A 20,291-nucleotide genomic window follows, 5' to 3' on the forward strand; every position below is an offset into this window, starting at 1 on the left:
TTGATGTGTGAATCACATATCCAAATGCGTATTAGTGGACACTAATCTGCATAGTATATGCTGTCATGGATTACCCACAGGAAATAACAGTATTTGAAATGATGTTATGAGTAATATTCATGATAAATAATTTAGACTTGGAATTTTGAAAAAATATTGAACTCTGATTTAATTTTTTTTTGGCCAGAAATTTTTATTTTGATTTTTTTTTTCCACTTTCAGGTTTACAAGTGTCTATGCAGAAATATAATCTACCTCATTCTGTAAACCAGAAGAATTTGCAGGAAGAAACAAAGGACACTCCGACGACGCCTTCTAGCAACTGTATCCCTCATGTGCCTCCGAATCGCAAGTTAATTCAGTCAGTGGAAGCTGATGACAAATCCTCTGATTCTGACTATCAGATTCTTTCTGCTGATGCAGAAAACCAGTTACAAAAGGGAAAAACCATTGATGGTTTACCTGACCTAACTGGAAATCAGTGCAATGATCTTTCTGACAATACTCGTCAGCCGCAAAATACAGAGCTGGATAAATCAATCCCGGTTACTGGATATGAGCAAACTGTTTCGTCTAATTCACTGCCACCCCCTAAGTGCACTAGAGTTAAGTTGAATAAAGTACAAATGAACACAAAGAAAGATGTTGGCTGTAATAGTCATTTGGTAGAAACGGAAGTGCAAAATGTTTCAGGTGATGGACAAGGAAATTGGAATGATGAATGTATAGTCGATGTAGTTTCAAACAAAATGACTTCTATTGAAAAAAGTATTGATGGTGTTATTCAAAGTACAGCTCTGTCGAATGTGGTTAAACATGACATTATTTTAACGAGAGAAGTGATTGTGGGGAAGGAGATCACTGAGGCTAGGGACAAAACTGTAATATTAGAAGCCAAGAAACCACCTATTGCACAGATAATCAGCGTGGATAATTTACCTAATCCATCATCACATGTGATTGAAGTGCCTTCCCTGTCTAAATCCATGATCAAGTCTGATCTTGCCATTGAACTAAGTTGTTTACCCTCGTTAATACCTTCTCATAGAGGAGGGGCTTTTCTTCCTGTCAGGAATGCACCTGTATTAGATAAATCCAAAAATACTGTCATCGGTTGTGTCACACAATGCAGTGTGGGAGATGAGCATTGTAAAAAAGATGCTAATACCAGTCTTCCAGTGACTACCAAGCTAATATCTCCTAGCAGTGGCTTAAGTTATGACAATATTCATACAAAAGATAAAAATAGTGATTCGGATACAGGAGACCATTGTTCTTCTGCTTTTCCAAGTGAAGAATCTAGTATGGATTCTGTAGATGAAGATCGCAAAAGAAATTTAAAGCTTGTTTCCGAATCGAAAACAAAAACAACAGAGTCTTCTAATGAGAAGGAAAAGCTGTGTGAAAAAGAAAATTCGGAAAAAGATGAAAACATATCAAAAATCGATCCCCTTGTTGATCCAGCAAAATGTGACATTAAGGAAGATCTGGAAACAGTTCAGAAAAGTCCTTATAACACAGAAACAATGAACTCTGGAACCTCAATTCCATTCAAAGGTTAGTTCTTTGGTTTCTATTTTTATGGTTTTTAAAGTTAATATTTCAATATAGTGAAAATTTTAAAACTACAACCAGCATAGTTTGTTTAGATGGGGCCTATTTTTGCTAGATGTTGGTACTATTGTAATCACAGGCACCCTGATGGCATCCATGGACTTCACAAATTGGAAAAATATTTATTCACCAGTAACATTTTGCAGGTGCCAAGCATTTTTCTCCCAGACAAAATTAATCCAAAATAATGTATTCTTTGACTTCTATGAGACTTAGGGACTCTTTTCATTGCTGGGCTGGTACACAGGCTGACATAATTTCAGACAATTTTGTTTCCCTGAGACTTCATTTCAGTTATCAAACATAAAAAAAAAAAATTAGGCACAAATCACAATTTTTTTCGTGGCCCTGGCGACTTGACATTTGTTCAGCCCTGGTGTAAGCTACAATGAAAATGTTGTATGTTGGATAACCACTGCAGGGTCTGTCTGTCCAACCAGAACTTTGGTCAGTTTTTCGGACCCTTCACAAAATGCAAATTAACAAAACCATAAATTTGGCATTTCATTTTCTCCTGTGATAAATTGATTAGATTTCTTTGCCTTCCATGAAATTTCTTCCTTTTCACAAAATTAATGACTGTTATCACAAAAATGAGGAAAATTTTCCCAAATAAAGAAAAAGTTAGGACAGACCCCTGCACTGTGTAATCACCATCACATTGAAAAAAAATTCTAGCATGAGCAAAATTATTCAATTAGTTCATTTTTACAAAATTAGGTTTGAAGTTTCTAGTCACATCAGGGGACTGAGGACCGCAATTAGCCTGCAGGCTTATATGTGTCCCAGTTATATGTGTTAAAAGGAAAATATTTTATTTTTATTTTCATCAAACCCAATTAAAAGAAAGTACACCTATATAAGTTAATTGATATAAGCATCAGATTGTCTTAGATACTTGTCTTTTGTGATAGTCGGTACTGTTAACTGAAATAATCTCTTGAGCATGGTAGCCTAGGTCGATAAGATACTCGTCTGTAGTACCATAGGATGTTTAGAGGTGTCGTAAGATGTCATCCTTGTCAGAAACTTTCCTGAAGCAGAGGTACAAGAGAAATGGCAATAACATCACACCAGAAAAAAATGTCTACCACAGAGTCCCATGCCGGGGAGTTAGCGCACTAACCCTTCATTGAGTATTAAAAAAAGGCTGCTGTTCAGAATCTGCAATAAATTGTAGATCCCAGTCTAATTAGCCCCCCGTGTGCAGAAAAAAAAAAACTGTGGTGTGACAAAAATTATCAAATGAAATAGGTAATCTCTTTTAGCAAAGCTCTTTTTCAGAAAAATCATTGAATTAGTGCACTGGAAAATATTCTATAAATTTCCCTTTGTTTCACTGTGTTCCCTCGTGTTAACTTAATTCCTCGTGTAAACAAAAGCAGGTGTGCCAGACTCCTACAGTATAAAAGTATGAATATATTACTTTGATTGTTTGACCCCCATCATTTGGTAAAGTGCTATATACCTCATAATTTTTTTTCTTTTTTAATTTCTGTAATAGTTTGAAGTTATCTTAAGAGGGGGAAAACACATTTGTTGAAGATGTCTGTTTTCAGGTTGGGTGTCAGACAAACACTCCCTTCTCTGGTCAATTCTTCTCTCATGTTTTGTTGCTGTAGTTTAAAAACAATATCTATATTTTTAGAAGGCTTTAGACTCCTCACAAAAGGAGTTTTCTTCTTCATGCTTTAACAACATTTTGATATGAAAATTATGTAAATAATCATCATCTCCAAAGCAGAATGTTTTGCATTGTTCTGCAACGAGTCCTCCGCTGACTAGAAATGTTCTGCAATAAAAATTCCCATAGTGTTATGGGAATATTATAATAGTGTTTTTTCGCTACGCTTACAGATCCGTAAGTAATAAATATGAAACAGCTGCAAGAGTATAGTAAGTTATTCAAAATTTTTTCATATTCGGTAGCATATTCAGCCCAGGAAAATCCTATGGTTGGATTAAATTAGCTTTAAAAATTTTTTTTTATGAGTTCGGAAAGTAGGGGAGGGGATATAAAAATAAGTAAAGAACTTCGTAGAATCTGCAGTGAAATAGCATTTCACTAAAAATGGTCGAAATATTAAAAAAATTAAAAGTATTAAGGGTCCAAAAAACTAGCTGAAAAATTGGTTGCACTTAATCCGTCTATTGTTTTATTCATATTTTATAATAACTGCATTATTATCCAAGTTAGATTGATTTCAAACCCAAAATAAGATGTTAGTAGACCCTTAGGATTAGACCAATTCCAGGGCCACCATTGGCAGACGCAAAGCTGGTAGAGAAAATGATCTGTAGGGGTCCCTCAAGTTGCTCAATAATTTTGGTTTATTCGTTGTATTATTTGAAATAATCATTATCATTTCTATAGCTGAAACGTGGCCATCTTGTATTTTGTAAAAAAATTAATTTTTATATTACCACATACGCGAGATTCCTTCAAGCACTGGGTTGTGTGGCTGCATCTGTCACACACCCCTGAGGGCGACTGGTCAATTTAATCAAAAACTTGATATGTATGTTTAATAAATAGCCATGGCTGTTTGCAGTGCATTTATGGTACGCAAAAAAAAAAAGAGATCAAAACAATGTGGGCCGCCCCGAAGCCCTGTCTGCTCCTACCCTGCCTTGTGTGAGCCATAACATCAATTCATGAGCTCTTGAGACAAGCATCAGTCCACTATACACATACAATGCAGTCCAATGCCTGAGTGAGGCATATGTAAGGCATGTGGTGAAACAAAAATTTCTAATTTTCCTCAGCTTTTCTAACTCTGGTTGCGTTCATGTGAAACAAATTCATTCACATCTAATTCCATCTGGTCAAAGTTACTGCATGGTAACACAGATCTTTCAGATCACTTGTTTGCATCTAAATGGGTCTTTGTGGGGGGGGGGGGGTGGTCTTTCTTATGATAAATACAGAGAGTTGGAAAACTTTAAAAAGAGTAATTCTTTTGAAGTTCTCAATTCTCAAAATATCTAAGTTTTACAGATTATAGCCTCTGAAATTCACTCATAAACTTAGAACTATGTTAAATAGGCACATTTATGGCATGAAAATTTCAAAAAAGACATTTTTACCAAAAAAGTTGAAAAATAGGCAAAAACAGGCATTTATGGTATTTTGCCTGAACTTCCGGGCTCTAGTAATAACTTTTAATACCATTCCAAGCTTGCCATTTTTCATTTCGGTATTTACCAAAACTTTTAATAAAATACACTTATATGTGAACTTGAATGTATATTGCGCTTTGTATTATAGAGAAAATATAATTTTTTTTCTCCTATTTTTCTTCTAGCTAAGACTTCAATAAATATATCAAAAGAAGATAACAGTGAAAGAAAAGGGGTGGAAGAGGATTCTGGGAATTTTGATGGACAACTTTGTAAGCAGGTTTCAAATGATATTGATTCTTCGTTGCACTCGATATCATCTGTACCTGTTTCAGTAGAAACATCAATCAGTCATTCTTTGTCATCAAAATTATTGGCTAAGGCAAATGTGGAATGCGAGGAGATGAAACAGTGTGATACGAAATTAAAATCGTTCTGCAATGAGACTAGCGAAAGTGATTCTCTTCTAGAAACAGCTAACAAGACAACTTCCTACCAATCTGAACCTTCTGTTATACCACCAACTTCAGCATCATCGAGTAATATATCCATGCATTCTTTGGCTTCACAAGGGAGGCTTTCATCTCCTGAAATTCCTACAAACAGAAGTGTGAGATTAATATTCAAAAATAGTTCCCACGGCTCTGCATTATCTTCAAGTGCTCCTACCAGTGTTGTCCTGCCATTAAATGCAGCAAAAACAGTACCAATAAAGCTTGTGACTGTACCAGGAATGGCAACAGGGTTATCTGTACGCTCAACATCAAATCCTAGTGTTGTAGAAATCATTGGTCCAAAAGCTGCAGTTTCTTCAGTTACATCCAACAGAAATATTCATTCATCATCCCCAGTGCGTTTGGTTGTTTCAAAAGTTTCATCTAATGTTGGTACAGCTTCCACCATTATTAACCCTTCAAATGCACCTGGAGTTAGAAATTGTGTTGTCGTGAAATCTGTTGTTGTGACTGGAACTTCATCCTCTCTTAAGCTGGTGTCTTCTGCTAAAAGTGAACCAACCACTGTTACTAGTGGATCGATCACTCTTGCTGACTCGAACTCTTCAAATAAGTGTAATGCTTCTACTGTGAAGAGTGAAGATGCATCTCCCGTTGTTGCAAGTTGTGTTTCAGACTGTAGGACTAGTGTTGGAAGCTCTAAACAAGAGAGATCAGAAAACATCAGTAAATCACCTCAGATGTTAAACTGTCTGATTCCCTCAAAAAATAAAAGCCTGTCTTTGCAACCAAATTCTATGAATGTTGAGTTTCCACCTGTGACATCTCAGTTGACGCTGAATACTTTGACCAGTGCTGAAACATCAGTAAAAAATCTATATCCTGCTGCCAAAATCACAAAATGCTCTTTGCCTGGAAATTTTACTGAGATAAGAATGGCAAATTGCATTCAAATGGACAATGACTTTATCAAATCCAGCGAAGAGAAGGAATGTAAAGCTGAATGTCAGTCCCCACGGCATGTTCAGAATGATTCCCAGCAAGTTATATACCCATTAAAAAGTAGGTGTGGTGCTTCTGAGGAACAAGACTATGAGAAACTTACAGAACAAAAACAAAATGTTGAAAAAACAGACATAGATGGAGTTGTGCTGGAGAAAAAACGTGGGTGTGCTTCTGGCTGCAGCAGTGCAGTTGCAATAACTTCCAAGAAATCTCCTGAAAGTTCCCAGGCATGTGTTCCTCAGAATATGGAAAAAAACATATTTTTCAGCTCAAAAAGCAATTGTACAAGTCCTATCACTGCTATTTGTGAAGGAAGTGGTGACCTTAGTAGTAATAGTGGTGGTGACAATAAAGAGTTGATTAGAAAACAGCTTATCCGTCCATTGCAAGATACAGTTATAAGTGGTGATGAGAAAAAAAGTGAGTTTGAGCAGCCAGAAGAAAATCATCTTGCAATTTCTCTAGTCTATTCTAAACCTGTGAAAAGAAAATGCTCAGAGAACGCTACTGAGCTCATAAAGGCTTGCTGCATAACAGGTGTTGAACATGAAAACCCAAAAAGGTCCCCAGCTCTGCTATTAAAATCAAAACTGGAGAATGATAGGATAGAAAAAACTATTCCTCTTCCAGATGAAGACTGCATGAGAGTAAGCTCAAGAATACGAGACGTAGCAAAAAAAGTCAAAGGTATGCCATGTTTTTACTATTTCTTTTCTAAAACTTTTGCTCATAAGTAGAGCTCGGATTTTTATGACCTAAAAACACAAAAATATGACTTCGTAATTTTCCCATTATTTCATCTTTTCTTTTTCAGTTATTTTTTCTTATCTTATAAAGTTGATAAATAAACTACATCAATTTACTGTTTCAATTAAAATTCTCTCACCAGATTCAAATGAAAGCCACACCTCGCATCAAATACCCAGAATTTCGGAAAATGACGTATAAAAATTTGGTTCACGCTCCCCTAGGACGCGTTTTTTCCTAGTTCCTAGAAGAAAATAAAGTAGAGAGAAAAACTTGCCCAACTTTTTCCCTTTTTACTATCTGTTACGATCGTGCAACCTTGAAAAAGTTGTTTTACTACTTTGAAGTACAAATGAAACATTTTACTGTACTGTATTGTATTGGTACATATACGTGCTGGTTGGTGAAGAATGTGATGACAGATATCTTGTCCTGGTCTCATTGTGTCCCTGAAATGACACACATGAAAGACAGTATATCAAATTTCGTTTCTATTTCCCTGCAGGTTTCCTCCCCTCATGTTACATACCAGAAATGATGGCACTTTTGCGGCTATCTACCAGCATTCAAAGTCAGCGTCTATACGACGCTTTGTTCCGACAAGATTGCCAATGCACATTTTAAAAAAATCATAAAGGGGGATTTGGAACGCCTGTTCAAATTGTAAAACATTTCCCGAGATCGTTCAGAAAAAAACAAATCTATAAAAACTCTACCTTGAATATCCACAGTTTTGCGATCAAGCTGCTATGTGGTAGTCACTGTTTTGCATCGTGAAAATCACCGGTGTGTATGCAGAATCGGCTTTTAAAGGGGCTCAAGGATTTCTTCCACAGAAATTGTGAGTCACTAACACTCAAAAAGAATTTTAAATTAACATAGTATAACAATGTATTTTTTTCCAATATTTTAATTTTCTTCAAAAATATTTTTAATTTTTGATCTTGGGGAAGGGCATGGGCCCCCACACCCTCCTCCCTTCCCAGATTTTACCTTTGGTGAAAATCCGGGTTTGAAACCTGCGCTTGCACAGTGCTAAAACTATAATAGGCTAAAACTATGATTTTCTAAGGTTTCCAATTTTGAGGCATTTTTGGAATAAAAAATGTGGAATAAAAATTTCAATCAAACACCGTCCACAGTTAATTAGTACATATTTGTAGCATTGTCCTTTTGCAGATAAATCTTAATCTTGTCGTGTATATGATATAGTATCTGTAATTGAATTTATCCAATATAGAATATAATAATTTCATTGAAATAAATTACCTTTTTTGGGTGAGGCAACATACTAGGGAAACAACTTTGGTAAACCCAAAATATGCAGAGAGCAAGAGCTAGACACATTTCGAACTGTATGAAGTTCCTTCTTCAGTAGCCAAGAAAAATGGAGAGATAGCAAAAAGGTATAAATACTTCATAGAGCAGAGTTGTTTGCTGTTCAAGACAATGAGTCAAAATTGAACACTGATCAGCTGTTGTGGTGATTGAGTGGTCATAGGGACAGACTCGTATTGCAAGGTCCCAGGTTCAAATCCCACTGTCGCCACAGTGGTGATTGGCTGAAGTTGGTTTTCTGTGGTTCCCAACTTCGAGGCACGAATTCAGCCAATCTTCCCTTTAAAAAGTCTTGCCATGGGGAGCAAGAGACCTACAAACGGTACACATGTAATTCAATCATTACACTTCATTTCTGAAATAAAGATTGCAGCACTGAAAATCAGACACAACACTAGATATGCACTCAGACTGTTAGGTACACACACTGACGCTTCTGGCACAACTACTAGGTAGTAAATTGCCCATAGATGGCGATAGACCTTAGATGTGTTCGGTTTGAAAAAAAATCTAGATCAGAGATTCCTTATCTTGGGTCACGACCCAAACTTGTGTTGCTAGGACTTTCCAGATAGGTCATTTAGATAGATCAACTAACAGACAAGGAATCTTGAGCTATGGGCCCCCATTTAAACTTGATTCTCAGGGGTTCTGAGACTGGTCGTACAAATCCATTTACGGCCAGGGACTCTTGAGCCATGAGTTACAACCTAGACTTCTAGACTTGATTCACAAGGGCTTCCTAGCATGGGTGTAAATGGCGGGTCAGCATCCAAGGTAAAGCCGACTAATCTAATGTATTTGTGTATATATGAATTGACATAATCATCACATGTTCCGCACTCCCCAAAGCAGAATATGCCGAAATGTGCGATGTACGTCGCAGAACAACCAGTGCTGTTGCAGAACAATCTGGAAGAATTTTAAGGAAAGTGTAGAAAACACTATTATGTATAAGTGAATTTTTGCTTCAGAACATTTTCAGTCAGCTGAGGGCTCGTTGCAGAACATCGCAAAACATTCTGCTTTGGGGCGCAGACTTTCAAGTCTATCTCCGCCTATGCTTCCTAGATGAGTCGTACAAACCCACTTACAGTCCTGTTAGAAATGCACGTATTGCATCACTAGTCTTACCAATTTCGAAAAATAAATAGTTCCATGGGGCCAAGTTCTGCCATGGTGAAACTCTCTTAATGGTCACCTCTGTTTTATGGCCAAATGATAATTTCCTGGGAAAAATCCTATTCAAGGTATGCATTTCGGACCCCTGCTTAATGGTCACCTTTGGATACAGTCATGGAAACGATTTTCATCATCTGTTCCATTAGGTTAAAAGCCATGTATGGGCACAAGATTTAGTTCAGTTAGGGCCCCTTGACCAAAGGGTCCTAGGGTAAGTGTTAGTTGAAAAAACTCTGACCTAGTCCAAGCTGCTTGAGAAAGACAACCATATCCCATCTGGGATAGGAAAGCAAACCTACCCAGTTGAAGAATGATGCTCTAAAACTAAACTTTACAAATCACAAAAAAAAAAAAAAAAAAAAAAAAAAAATCTGGGCACAAAAAAAAATTTATAGGAGCCAAATTTTTTTTTACTGACGAAAAACAGGTCCAAAATAATGTTTCTTCGGACTTTTCCAGGTGAAACATAGGCCATAGTAACCTCTTTTTATATTGGCAGATATGCGGATACAAATTCCAAACATTTTGTGCTGTTCTTGGACTAAAATTTAGTAACTACAAAGAAAATTTTAAGTTTCAATAAAATTTTTTTAGTCACCATGGCAATTTGGCACTTGAGGTTTGTCAAGCGCAGACTTTTTTATAGCTTCAAATATCCCCCATATTATTCGGCATGCCTGGAAACACTCAGATCAGCATGCTACTACACCAAACACCAACTCTGTCCATATCGCTGTATTGCAATTTACTGCCATTAATTTAATGAGATGGGTGGAAATGAAGGTGCTGTGTAGGGATGTAAAATTCTCGAGAATAATCTTTAGGAGAATATTCTCTAGTAGGACTACTATTATAAATAACTTTAGAATATTCTTATAAGTTCTTGATGAGAATATTCTGCTATTTATAATATAGTTACATATAATATCCTTGAATATTCTCTGGAAGAACTACTTTCATAAATTACTGGGGAATATTCTTATAGAAAATAATAAGAATTATTCTGAAGTTATTAATAATATAATCCATCCAGAGAATATTCTCGAATATTGTCCTCGATGAGAATAGGGCCTATTCTTCAGTTACTGAAATCTTTCCGGGGAGTATTATCAAGAATATATGTAAAATAACATGTATTATAATAAATAATCTCGATAAATAACTTGAGAATAATTATTATTTTCAATAAGAATATTCTCTAGTAATTTATAATAGTAATAGTTTTTTGAGAGAATATTCTCCGTCCTTGTCTCTTTTCCCATTAAGATGGGAATATTGAAGTTTGTAGACCACAATATTAAAGTTTGAAAGCAAGAAAATTAAACCAACATGGCTGAATTGCACAACTTTTAAAGAAATGTGAGTGATACAGAATTGTAAGTGTATGTGCATTAAAGAAACAACAGTTCTGTATCTTCTTAGAATGAAGGTGATTATATAAGAATAGTTTCCTTTATCAATAAACTTTGGTTTAATTTCTTTTGTGTTATGAACTTATTTCTGAAAATTTATTTAATTTTAAAATAATTTTTTAAGATTTAATCTTAATTTTTTTCTAAAATCTTTATAACCAAACTTTTAAAACCTCTCATCATGACCTGGAGAATATTCTCGAACTAAGAAGTTGTCATTGGGGGTGATTATACCAAAAATTGTTTTGTTGTAAATGTTTCAGGCAATGAAAACTGATTTATATTTCACATTATAAACAAAATTAGTAAAAAAATTTAAATTATTTAAAAGAAAAATGAATATTCTCCAATTTTTACATCCAGGAGAATATTTTCACCTCACATCTCCAGTGCTGTGTATCGGTGGTTGCCTCCTGCTTGTTAGGAAAAATGTCTTATGTATATCCTCCCTTAGGTTTGAACCTGAGATTGTGATGACAACCTTCACTGTGGTAGACTAGCATCTTACCACCACACCACTTGGGCTAGACCAGAATGCTGGGAAATTCAAGTCCCTAATTCCGAATAATTCTTAACTACCTTGACTCTAAGAATAAAATGAATGGTTGTAAACCTGGTATTTTCACCTCATTTTAGGATTCTTTCTGGTTTATGAACTACAGTAAAACCTCGTTAAGTCGCCACTCCGGTTAAGTCGTCATTTTTCTTCAGACCCTTCCAGCTCTCATAGACCACAATGTTATTAAACCCTCGTTTACTCGTCGCTAATTTCGTTTAAGTCGTCACTATGAAAAAGTTTGAGAAAGAGACTATTTTTATGGCTCCCATTAAAAAAAGAGCTTGTTAACAGCATTGTCATATGCTTAAAAGTTGCCATTAAATCCTATGTACCCAAACGGAACAGTTTAAGTAACGGAAGTTACGCTGGGGAAGTTCATTTGCCGAATAAGGTTTTTGGAACGTTGGGGACTGTTCAGGCTAGATCTCATTTCTGCCTGGGCTCCATTGGAGAAACTGGACAAACTGCGAGACACCCAAGCTGTGTCGCAAGAAGCAACATAAGCACTTCGCCCCGGGCATCTCCGGCAAAACAAAAATTTGATATATCAAAGATCACATATAGTGCAAGGAAATAAAAAATTATGTAAATTGAAGAATCAAATTAATCAAGTCAAAGTGCAATGGGCACGGATAATAATCGTAGAAAGCATGGACTCTACTAATTTAGGGCTTGAAATTTAAACAAAATATCTTTGTTGAAAAAAATTAGACATTCTTTCCCAAGTTGAGGTCTTCTGTTTACTTTTCGGGGCTCAGGGCCCCTCCATCAAGTCAAAAGTGTTTGAGATTACTTTGTAGTTGCATCATGAATTACTGATGAATAATTCAAACACTAAAATTAAATTTGATGTATATGTAAAATTAATGTGCAATAGAATGTTTCTATTATGAAGAACAGCTTTCCAACAGTTGCTCTGTTAGTCTATAAATTAAAAATTACTAGTATAAATCAAAGTGTACATTACATTTCACCACAATAATTTAAATGAGAGAAAAAAATATAATTGCTATTATTTTTTCTTTGGCAATCATTAATTTTTATTAATATTGTTATTTTGATTCATACTTTAATAAATGTTTAATAAATGCTTACTTTTCCCTGCCCCGGGCCCCTCCACCAAGTCAAAAGTGTTCGAGATTACTTTGTAGTTGCATCATGAATTATTGATGAATAATTCAAACACTAAAATTAAATTTGATGTATATGTAAAATTAATGTGCAATAGTTATGAAGAAAAGCTACTTATTCAAACAGTTGCTCTGTAAGTATAAATTAAAAATTACTAGTATAAATCAAAGTGTACAGTACATTTCACCACAATAATTTAAGTAATAAGAGATAAAAAAATTGCTGTTAATTTTTCTTTCACAATCTATAAATTTTATTAATACATTGTTATTTTGATTCATACTTTAATGTCATATTACTTTAAATTTACATGATTTTCATAACATTGCACATTAAACCTGACGGAACTCCGCCTAAGTCATCACTCTGCTTAAGCCGTCATAATTTTTCGATAACTTGAGGTGACGACTTATCGAGGTTTTACTGTATTTACAGATAGTACTGGCTTGGCTTTAGGTTTGCTTTCCATGGCACAAATCTATGACATTTATAAAAAAATGTGATACTAAGGATATTCGTTCATGTAGATTAAATGAGTTAAATGGAAATATAAGTAGAGGCTACAAATCATTTTTGTAATCTTTGATCACGTTTGTTAAATTTGAGTAAGCAGAATGGGAAGAATTGAAGAAATATGCTGCAAAACATGACACATAAAGTGCAAAAGTGGCGGTATATTTTTTCAATCTATGAACATGTAGAAAAATGTGCAGAATACAGTATCTGTATTTCATATTAGAGGTTGATGATCAATAAGTAGATGTTTGTCTCTTTCATGTTGATCTCTAGCTGAAAGGTTCTCCCAATTGATATCCAGATAGTTGAAATCCCCCTAATATAACATAACAACCCTCTTTTTATTTACATATGTTGGAAATTTCATCATGAAGTTTGGTTCCCTATTTGGTGCTTTTTGTTTTCAAGCTCAACTTAAGTAGTTTCAATATAATTTCCATGTATGTTGCACTCTCTACCCTGCAAATATGATTTAGAAGTAAATCAACTCTCGCTTTTCCTGCCAGATCTATTTCTGAGGAAATTATCGTATCCAGAGATGTGTAAGAAGAATTCATCCCCCATCGTTTTCTCAAGACAAATAGTGATTGAGGACAGGCAGGCACTTTACCACTACAATCAAATACACAATTAGAAACCACAACAGGCAAATTATCCAACAAGGTGGCTGGAAAAAAGTAAAAGGAGAAATGGAGAAATAAGAATAACTGGTATTAGAAAAAATCCCATAAAATTAGGGTTGCCGTAGTCTAAATACAGCTATTCCAAAATAATAAGCCAGAAAAGTTAACTAAACAACTAAAATATCTGCCCGTAGACATATATGGTTGTCGTTCTGTAAATATGGATAGCTTCTCTGTTAATTTCACCCATCTTATCATATTTCCTCTTGAAAGTGTGTATTGTGGGGGAAATCAGAAGGTAAACTATTCCAGGCATTTACAACATTGTTGGAATAAAACTCCTTGCGACACAATAACTTAGAATTATCCCTAACTAATCAAAACTGGTTTGGGTCATTCAAGTATTATGTAAGCAGATTTTCAGCCATTTTTGACACCTCCCCCATTTGTCAGCAAAATACTGACCCCCCCCCCATCAGCAAAATTTCGTCAGCAGCTTAGAATATTTCATATCCTCAAAAAGGGGTAGTTGATGACGTAAACCCTCTCCCCCTTCTCGATGCTGTCGCAATACTTGAATGACCCCTTTCCCAGAGTCAAAGCATTTGAAAGACTGCATAACAATATTTAATGATCCATAATATCAAACCCCTTGAAAATCTTAAATACTTCAATCATATCTAATCAAGTCTATCTTTATACCTCAAGCCTTGCATACTGGCCACGCTCTAGTGCAGTGTTTCCCAAAGTGGGCAATATTGCCCCCCCCCCCCCCCTGTGAGTGATGAATGGTCCAGGGGTGTGTGATAGAAGTTACATTACACATTTAACATAAAATCCTATGGGGGTCACTTGAGTCTCGGGGGGGGGGGGGGTGCAATGAGAGAAATTCGGAAGAAGTGGGCGATGGAATGAAAAGTTTGGGAAACTATGCTCTAGTGGCGCTTCTTTGCACCCCCTTCAACCAAGTATATATCCTTTTGAAGATAGGGTCTCAAAAACTGTGCTGCCAGGAGGAACTTATCCTCGAAAAAGCTGAAGGATCACTCTAAGAAAATGCAAAGCCTTTTTAGGAATCAAACCGAGCAGTCCATTTGATTGTTTGACCACTGTGCAACAATGTTAAGAAAAACCTAAGCTGTTCGTCAATGAGAATTTGCAAATCAGAGAGCCTAGTTGCATCTGGAATTGTTTCCCCCATTTACCTTGTAAGTAATAGTAGGTTGTTCGAACCAAAATGAGCGACCATGCACTGGTGAATTTTGAAAGTCATGCTCCATTCATTTGTCCATGCCGCAATCCTATTTAAGTTAGCCTGGAGCAGCTCTCATGCTTTGATTCTCAACTAGACCCATTAGTTTAACGTTATTCACAAATTTTCTAACAATCCCATCAATTCTCTGATTTCGTTTATCGATAAAACTTGAAAACAGTATGGATCCAAGGACGCTTTCCTGAGGAACTCCATTTGTGATGCCTGTTCAATCAGAAAATTCCAGTTTACCATAACTCGCTGTGACCTATCCTGCAACCACGACTATCAAATTCAATAAGTTGCCCCCAAAATCCCATGTAAGCACTTCAAGAGTTTACCATGTTGGCCCTGATGGAAAGCCTTTGAAATCAAGATACATCACATCGACGTTTTTGCCTTTGCCCAAAGCCTTAGTCACATGATCATAGAAGCAAAGGAGGGTGGTTACATATGACTTGCCCTTCCTGAATCCATGCTGATTTTCGGACAAAACATTATTATCCTAAAAATTTCAGAAGCTAGCTTTTGATGATATTTTCCAGCATTTTTTGGAGAGGGAGCTAGTTAAACTCACGGTGATGATTTGAGACAGTTTCCCTACTACCCTGTTTAAAAATAGTAACTACATTAGTGTGTTTCCAATCCCTCAGCCATACTACCTATAGATCTGTGAAATAAAAGCATCTCATTAGCACGTCTCCTCTTTGTAAGAGCATGTCACGTCTGTGGTAAAAACATCTTGTCAATGCGTCTCATCTTATCTGTGGTAAAAACATCTCATTAGTGCATTCCCTGAAGACCCTTGAATGTCATCCGATCCCAGTGCCTTGCTAGCAGATAAATTCCTAAGAAGATGAATGACTTCCCTTCATCAACTTGAATTCCATTGAGTTCCTTATCAATCCAAGGTTCATCCCTACTTGAAACATCACCATCTTAGTTGAAAACTGACATGAAAATTCAGTAAATTCCTTGCACATGTTTTTGTTGCCCTCTCTCTACCTTACACTCTCCAATGACTAATGGACCAACAGATACCTTGCATCCATCATTAACATACACATACCTAAAAATTATTTTGGGTCTGTGCTAATATTGTCTGCCAATCTGTAGGTTCCACCTCTTTCTTACTATCTCTAATCACTTTATTTGGCTTTCTCCTTTTATCATTATATTTGGTCAAATCTAAGTTTAATTAAGCATTCTTTAATTCTCTAAACATCCTTTTCTTTTCAAGGTAAAGATTACGCACGTTATCTGTGAATCAGAGGATTTTTTTTTTTTATGAACGAAAGGTAGGATATCACGTAAAACAGAGGACAGCTTCATACCAAATTTTTCCCATCCACTTACTACACTGATTCCAACCGGTCTTGGAAAACTCCCGCTAACCTTTCTCTCAAAAGGTCAAAGTTACCAATTGTTTTACCACCCCAACAGATACCAACTAGTCTTCCAAAATATTTGCCAACTTTCTTCTCAATGGCCCAAAGTTGGTTCTATGAAAACAAGGAACCTATCTTTTGTTAACTGCTTCACTCGTAGAAAAGTTACATATGAAACTAATGACACGATCACTAGAAGAAAATTTGTCTCCCACTGATAGGTGTTCATACTCAATCAATAATGCACAACGTTATCAGCTCAAGAAAATCTTCCAGACCATTTGTTTGAGCAAGCAGAGGAATTTGTCGTTTGCTTGGTTTCTACAATATTTGTACAAAAATAAAATTACAAATTATTTGCCTCAAATATTAATCAAATAAAACGTGTGCAAAAAATTTAATGCCTAATTGGTTTGAGTTGCTTTATGTTATTTTAAAATTTAACTTCATTCTTTTCATTATTTAGAACATAAATAATTTTTTTCTTAGAATCTGATTTCACTACAACAAAAATTTTATACTGAATTTTAAAATTCGTAAAATTTGAAATCTCTTTATAACAAAGTTTTGTCATCGCGCAGTGATTTTTTTCAGTCTCTTGGAGTTTGTTATAGGGGGGGGGGGTTCAACTGTATTATATTTTATAAGCTCAAGAAAAATTGGGTTGCTCAATCATGTGTTGTTTTGTCCATTTAAAACAGTTTCTTATCTTTCCAGATGGGGTGGAAGTTCTGTCAACAACTGTTAAAAGGAGGCGGTGCCCTAAGGATGGCCACAGATAACCATTTGATTTTGTGTATAGAAATTGTACCTTTATACATACATACATATATATATAATTATGAGCATCTTTCATGTACATATTTTCACTGTAAATACCAGAGCTTCAAATTTGCTTGTATTTGTCCTGTATAGAGAATATAAATGAAATGGTGAATTTAGATTTGTCATCAAATGTTCATAATTCAACTGTTTCTCAGATTCATTATTGAAATAAATAATTGAAACAATAATACTGCATTGTTAAAAATATATATATATCATGACTGCTGGAGTCAGTGGTCAATTCATGCATTATCTATAAATAGTGATTCTTAAAGTGCCACTTATTTTGGGGCAATCGGTATGATATTATGCAGGCCATGCTGCTCAACATTTTTATTTTTTTCTGCTATCTCAAGTCATTGTTTTACCCTTTGGGAGAGGAGGTTACCAATTTTAAATTATTTTAAGAGCATCTTTTGATTAAAAAAATAGTGTTTTACTAAAAATCTAACTTTCATTTTTGAGGATATCAGAATGATTAAAACCATTATATTCTCAACAAGAAATCTACTCGATTTCTGTAGCAGGTACTTTTTTTTCCACTGTTGAAAAAATTGTTTTAATGAACTTCAAAACCTCCACTGTGCCAGAAATAGTATTTTTGTTATAAAAATTTCAGTAAAAGAAAGACTCTCTTTCATATATTTTTTTCTTGAATAAATATCTTGCGGTATCCTACTATTCGTCGAGGAAAAATTAAATCTTAGTAACTTCTTTTTTTTGTACATGCACTAAGGTATGATAACTTGGTGTAAAAATGCTAAATTTGAGGTTGAGTATTTGAGGACTGAATATATGAAAAAATTATGAAATTTTCACTGTGAAAGTTCACAAGTTTCTCTTACTGATGCAAATTTGAATCAAACAACTTGAGTGTGGCAATTGTCAGTTTAGATCATTTATGACATGATAGTCAAATGATAAGTGATTTGGCACCTATCCTATTAAAATTTCATAATTTTTCTTTGTAGTTTTTCCACGATAAAAGTGTGATGAAAGATCTTTTAGAAAACTTGAAAAAACAACCAATAATTCTGTTGGTTATGTTTGCTTGAATGCGACCAGCCCGTATATTGGCTGCATTTTTCATGTTTTATAAAGGAACTTTTGTAAAACTCTTAGAGTGTAATCCCAGCCTTAAACTTTATATTTTTTTCACAAATTACGATGTGTAACAATTTATACAGATGACGTTGCAAAATAGGTCAAAATCGTCATTTTGGAACTTGGGGGGTGGTCAACTATGGTTACCAATCGATAACTATATAAATGATTTAAAAAAAATGTTTGTCACCATCCTTGCCCTTTGTGCCGAAACAGAATAGCTTCATTTTACCTGGGGTAGCTATATTACCAAGGTTTCCTCTTTTATCAGGGTTTTTCAATTGATGTGCTGTTAATAAATTTAAGGGAAATATTAACTGAGTATTTTCTGTAGAAGTCCAAAACATATATTCAAATTGAGAAGTGAAAATTAGGTCTCGTGATATTGATTATACGTTTAAATTTATGGGATAGGAAATACCCTGACCAAGGATCTGGATCACAAGTGCTTCGAGTACAGTATATCATAATCTGGTTGGTATATTTCAAATGACTTACACTCAGCAACACTAAATAAGCAAAAATTTAATAAAGTGCAACATTTTTTTAAAGTCAACAGTCAGAAATGATGTGCATTTGCAGATATCGCAGCTAAGAAAGCGAAATCGCTTACTATTGTATAACCCGTTATTTTACACCGGTCTGCTTTGCAATTGTGAAATGTTGGGCATACTATATAAAGTAAATTTGAGATGATGTGGATAAGGCTGAGGTAATCTTGGTGGATTGAGTATGTATTTGAAAATGTGTAGTATTTTCAGAGTAAGTATCTCATCTAAACAGACTAAACTTGTTACTAAATCTACTACCATGTTTCCCCCAAAATAAGACCCCCCTCTTATATAAATTTTTGCTTCAAAAAATGCCTTAGGGCTAATATTAGGAGCTTCCTTATTTTTTGGTAGAATAACTATCTTTTTGAATGATGGTTACACAAAAATTGCAAAATGAAACATTTCTCTTGGGTGTTGTCGTTTAAAGTAAACAGGAAGTTCTGTTTAGATTTTCAGGACCATATGAAGCGATGTGTCCATGCCTACCAGAAATACTTGTTGCTTCATTCGGTCCTCAACCAGTTGTTTACTTATGGCCTGGATTGCACTCTAAAAGTTTTAGAAAAGTTCTTTTATAAAGCTTGAAAAACAACCGATAAGTCTGTATGATTACATTTGCTCAAATGTAAACAATACGCTTATTGTTTGCATTTTAAGTTTTATAAAAGGACTTTTTTAAACATTGTGTAATACCAGCTGTATGTTGTTGTTTTTATCGTCAAAAATGCTGTGAGCAGTAATTTTCTTTGATAAAAGTTGGTCTCAAATTTATCTGTTTATATATATATACACGTAGGCGTTCACCTTTCGTCCAAGGGGGCCTGTTTGGGTGTTACCGAAAATTTAATTTTTTTTAATATTATAATTTATTTCAAGCAAAAGTTCCAATGATATCATTTATTTATATTTTTTATTTGATAAGTAATAATAAAACCATTATCATTTTATATAGTTCGATAAATCCGTTATCTATTGCAACAACATATTAAATGCATCTCATTGACGATTTTAAGTAGGGCTTATATTAGGAGCATCCTGAAAAATCATGCTAAGAGTTATTTTCAGGGAAACACTTCAGTATCAGTGGTAAAGCCAACTTTTAACTACTCTGTCTGTTCTGACTAGATCCACCCGATCAGTTGTAAATCAGTTAAAAATTTTGGTTGAGTTAATCGATTCGATCAAACCGATTAAAATGTTTATAAATGAATTTGATTTATTTTTACAAAAACGATTGGATGTCTTATATAGTATTATGTATACATAACATTTTAGATATGTGACCACACGCATACACACACTTAAATATTCTTGAATCAATTTTATGAAATTTTTTTCGGAATTAAGAAACAAGCAACAAAAACTGGTGAGACATTCAGTTTTAGGGAAGCATCAGTTTCTCCCCCCCCTCCCCTCTCCCCAGTAATACCATTGAGAAGCGAAACCCACATCTCAGATATTTCCAA

At 34.9% G+C, this 20,291-nt stretch overlaps 1 protein-coding gene across 2 annotated transcripts in view; it reads left to right on the forward strand.

Moving 5' to 3' along the window:
- Nucleotides 1–17,283, forward strand: part of LOC149064612 (uncharacterized) — a 46,754-nt gene extending 29,471 nt beyond the window's left edge. For both annotated transcript variants that reach the window (XM_089254560.1, XM_089254561.1), the window contains exons 5-7: nt 223–1,557; nt 4,920–6,881; nt 17,060–17,283. In XM_089254560.1, coding sequence (XP_089110686.1) covers nt 223–1,557; nt 4,920–6,881; nt 17,060–17,124 — 3,362 coding nt within the window. In that variant the 3' untranslated portion in view covers nt 17,125–17,283. The remainder of the gene's footprint in view (nt 1–222; nt 1,558–4,919; nt 6,882–17,059) is intronic.
- The last annotated feature ends 3,008 nt before the right edge of the window (nt 17,284–20,291 follow it).

This window comes from Pholcus phalangioides, unplaced genomic scaffold (assembly GCF_987345545.1).
Source record: "Pholcus phalangioides strain wild (caught in Gottingen) unplaced genomic scaffold, Ppha-v1.0 ptg000042l_1, whole genome shotgun sequence".
Classification (NCBI taxonomy): Eukaryota; Metazoa; Arthropoda; class Arachnida; order Araneae; family Pholcidae; genus Pholcus; species Pholcus phalangioides.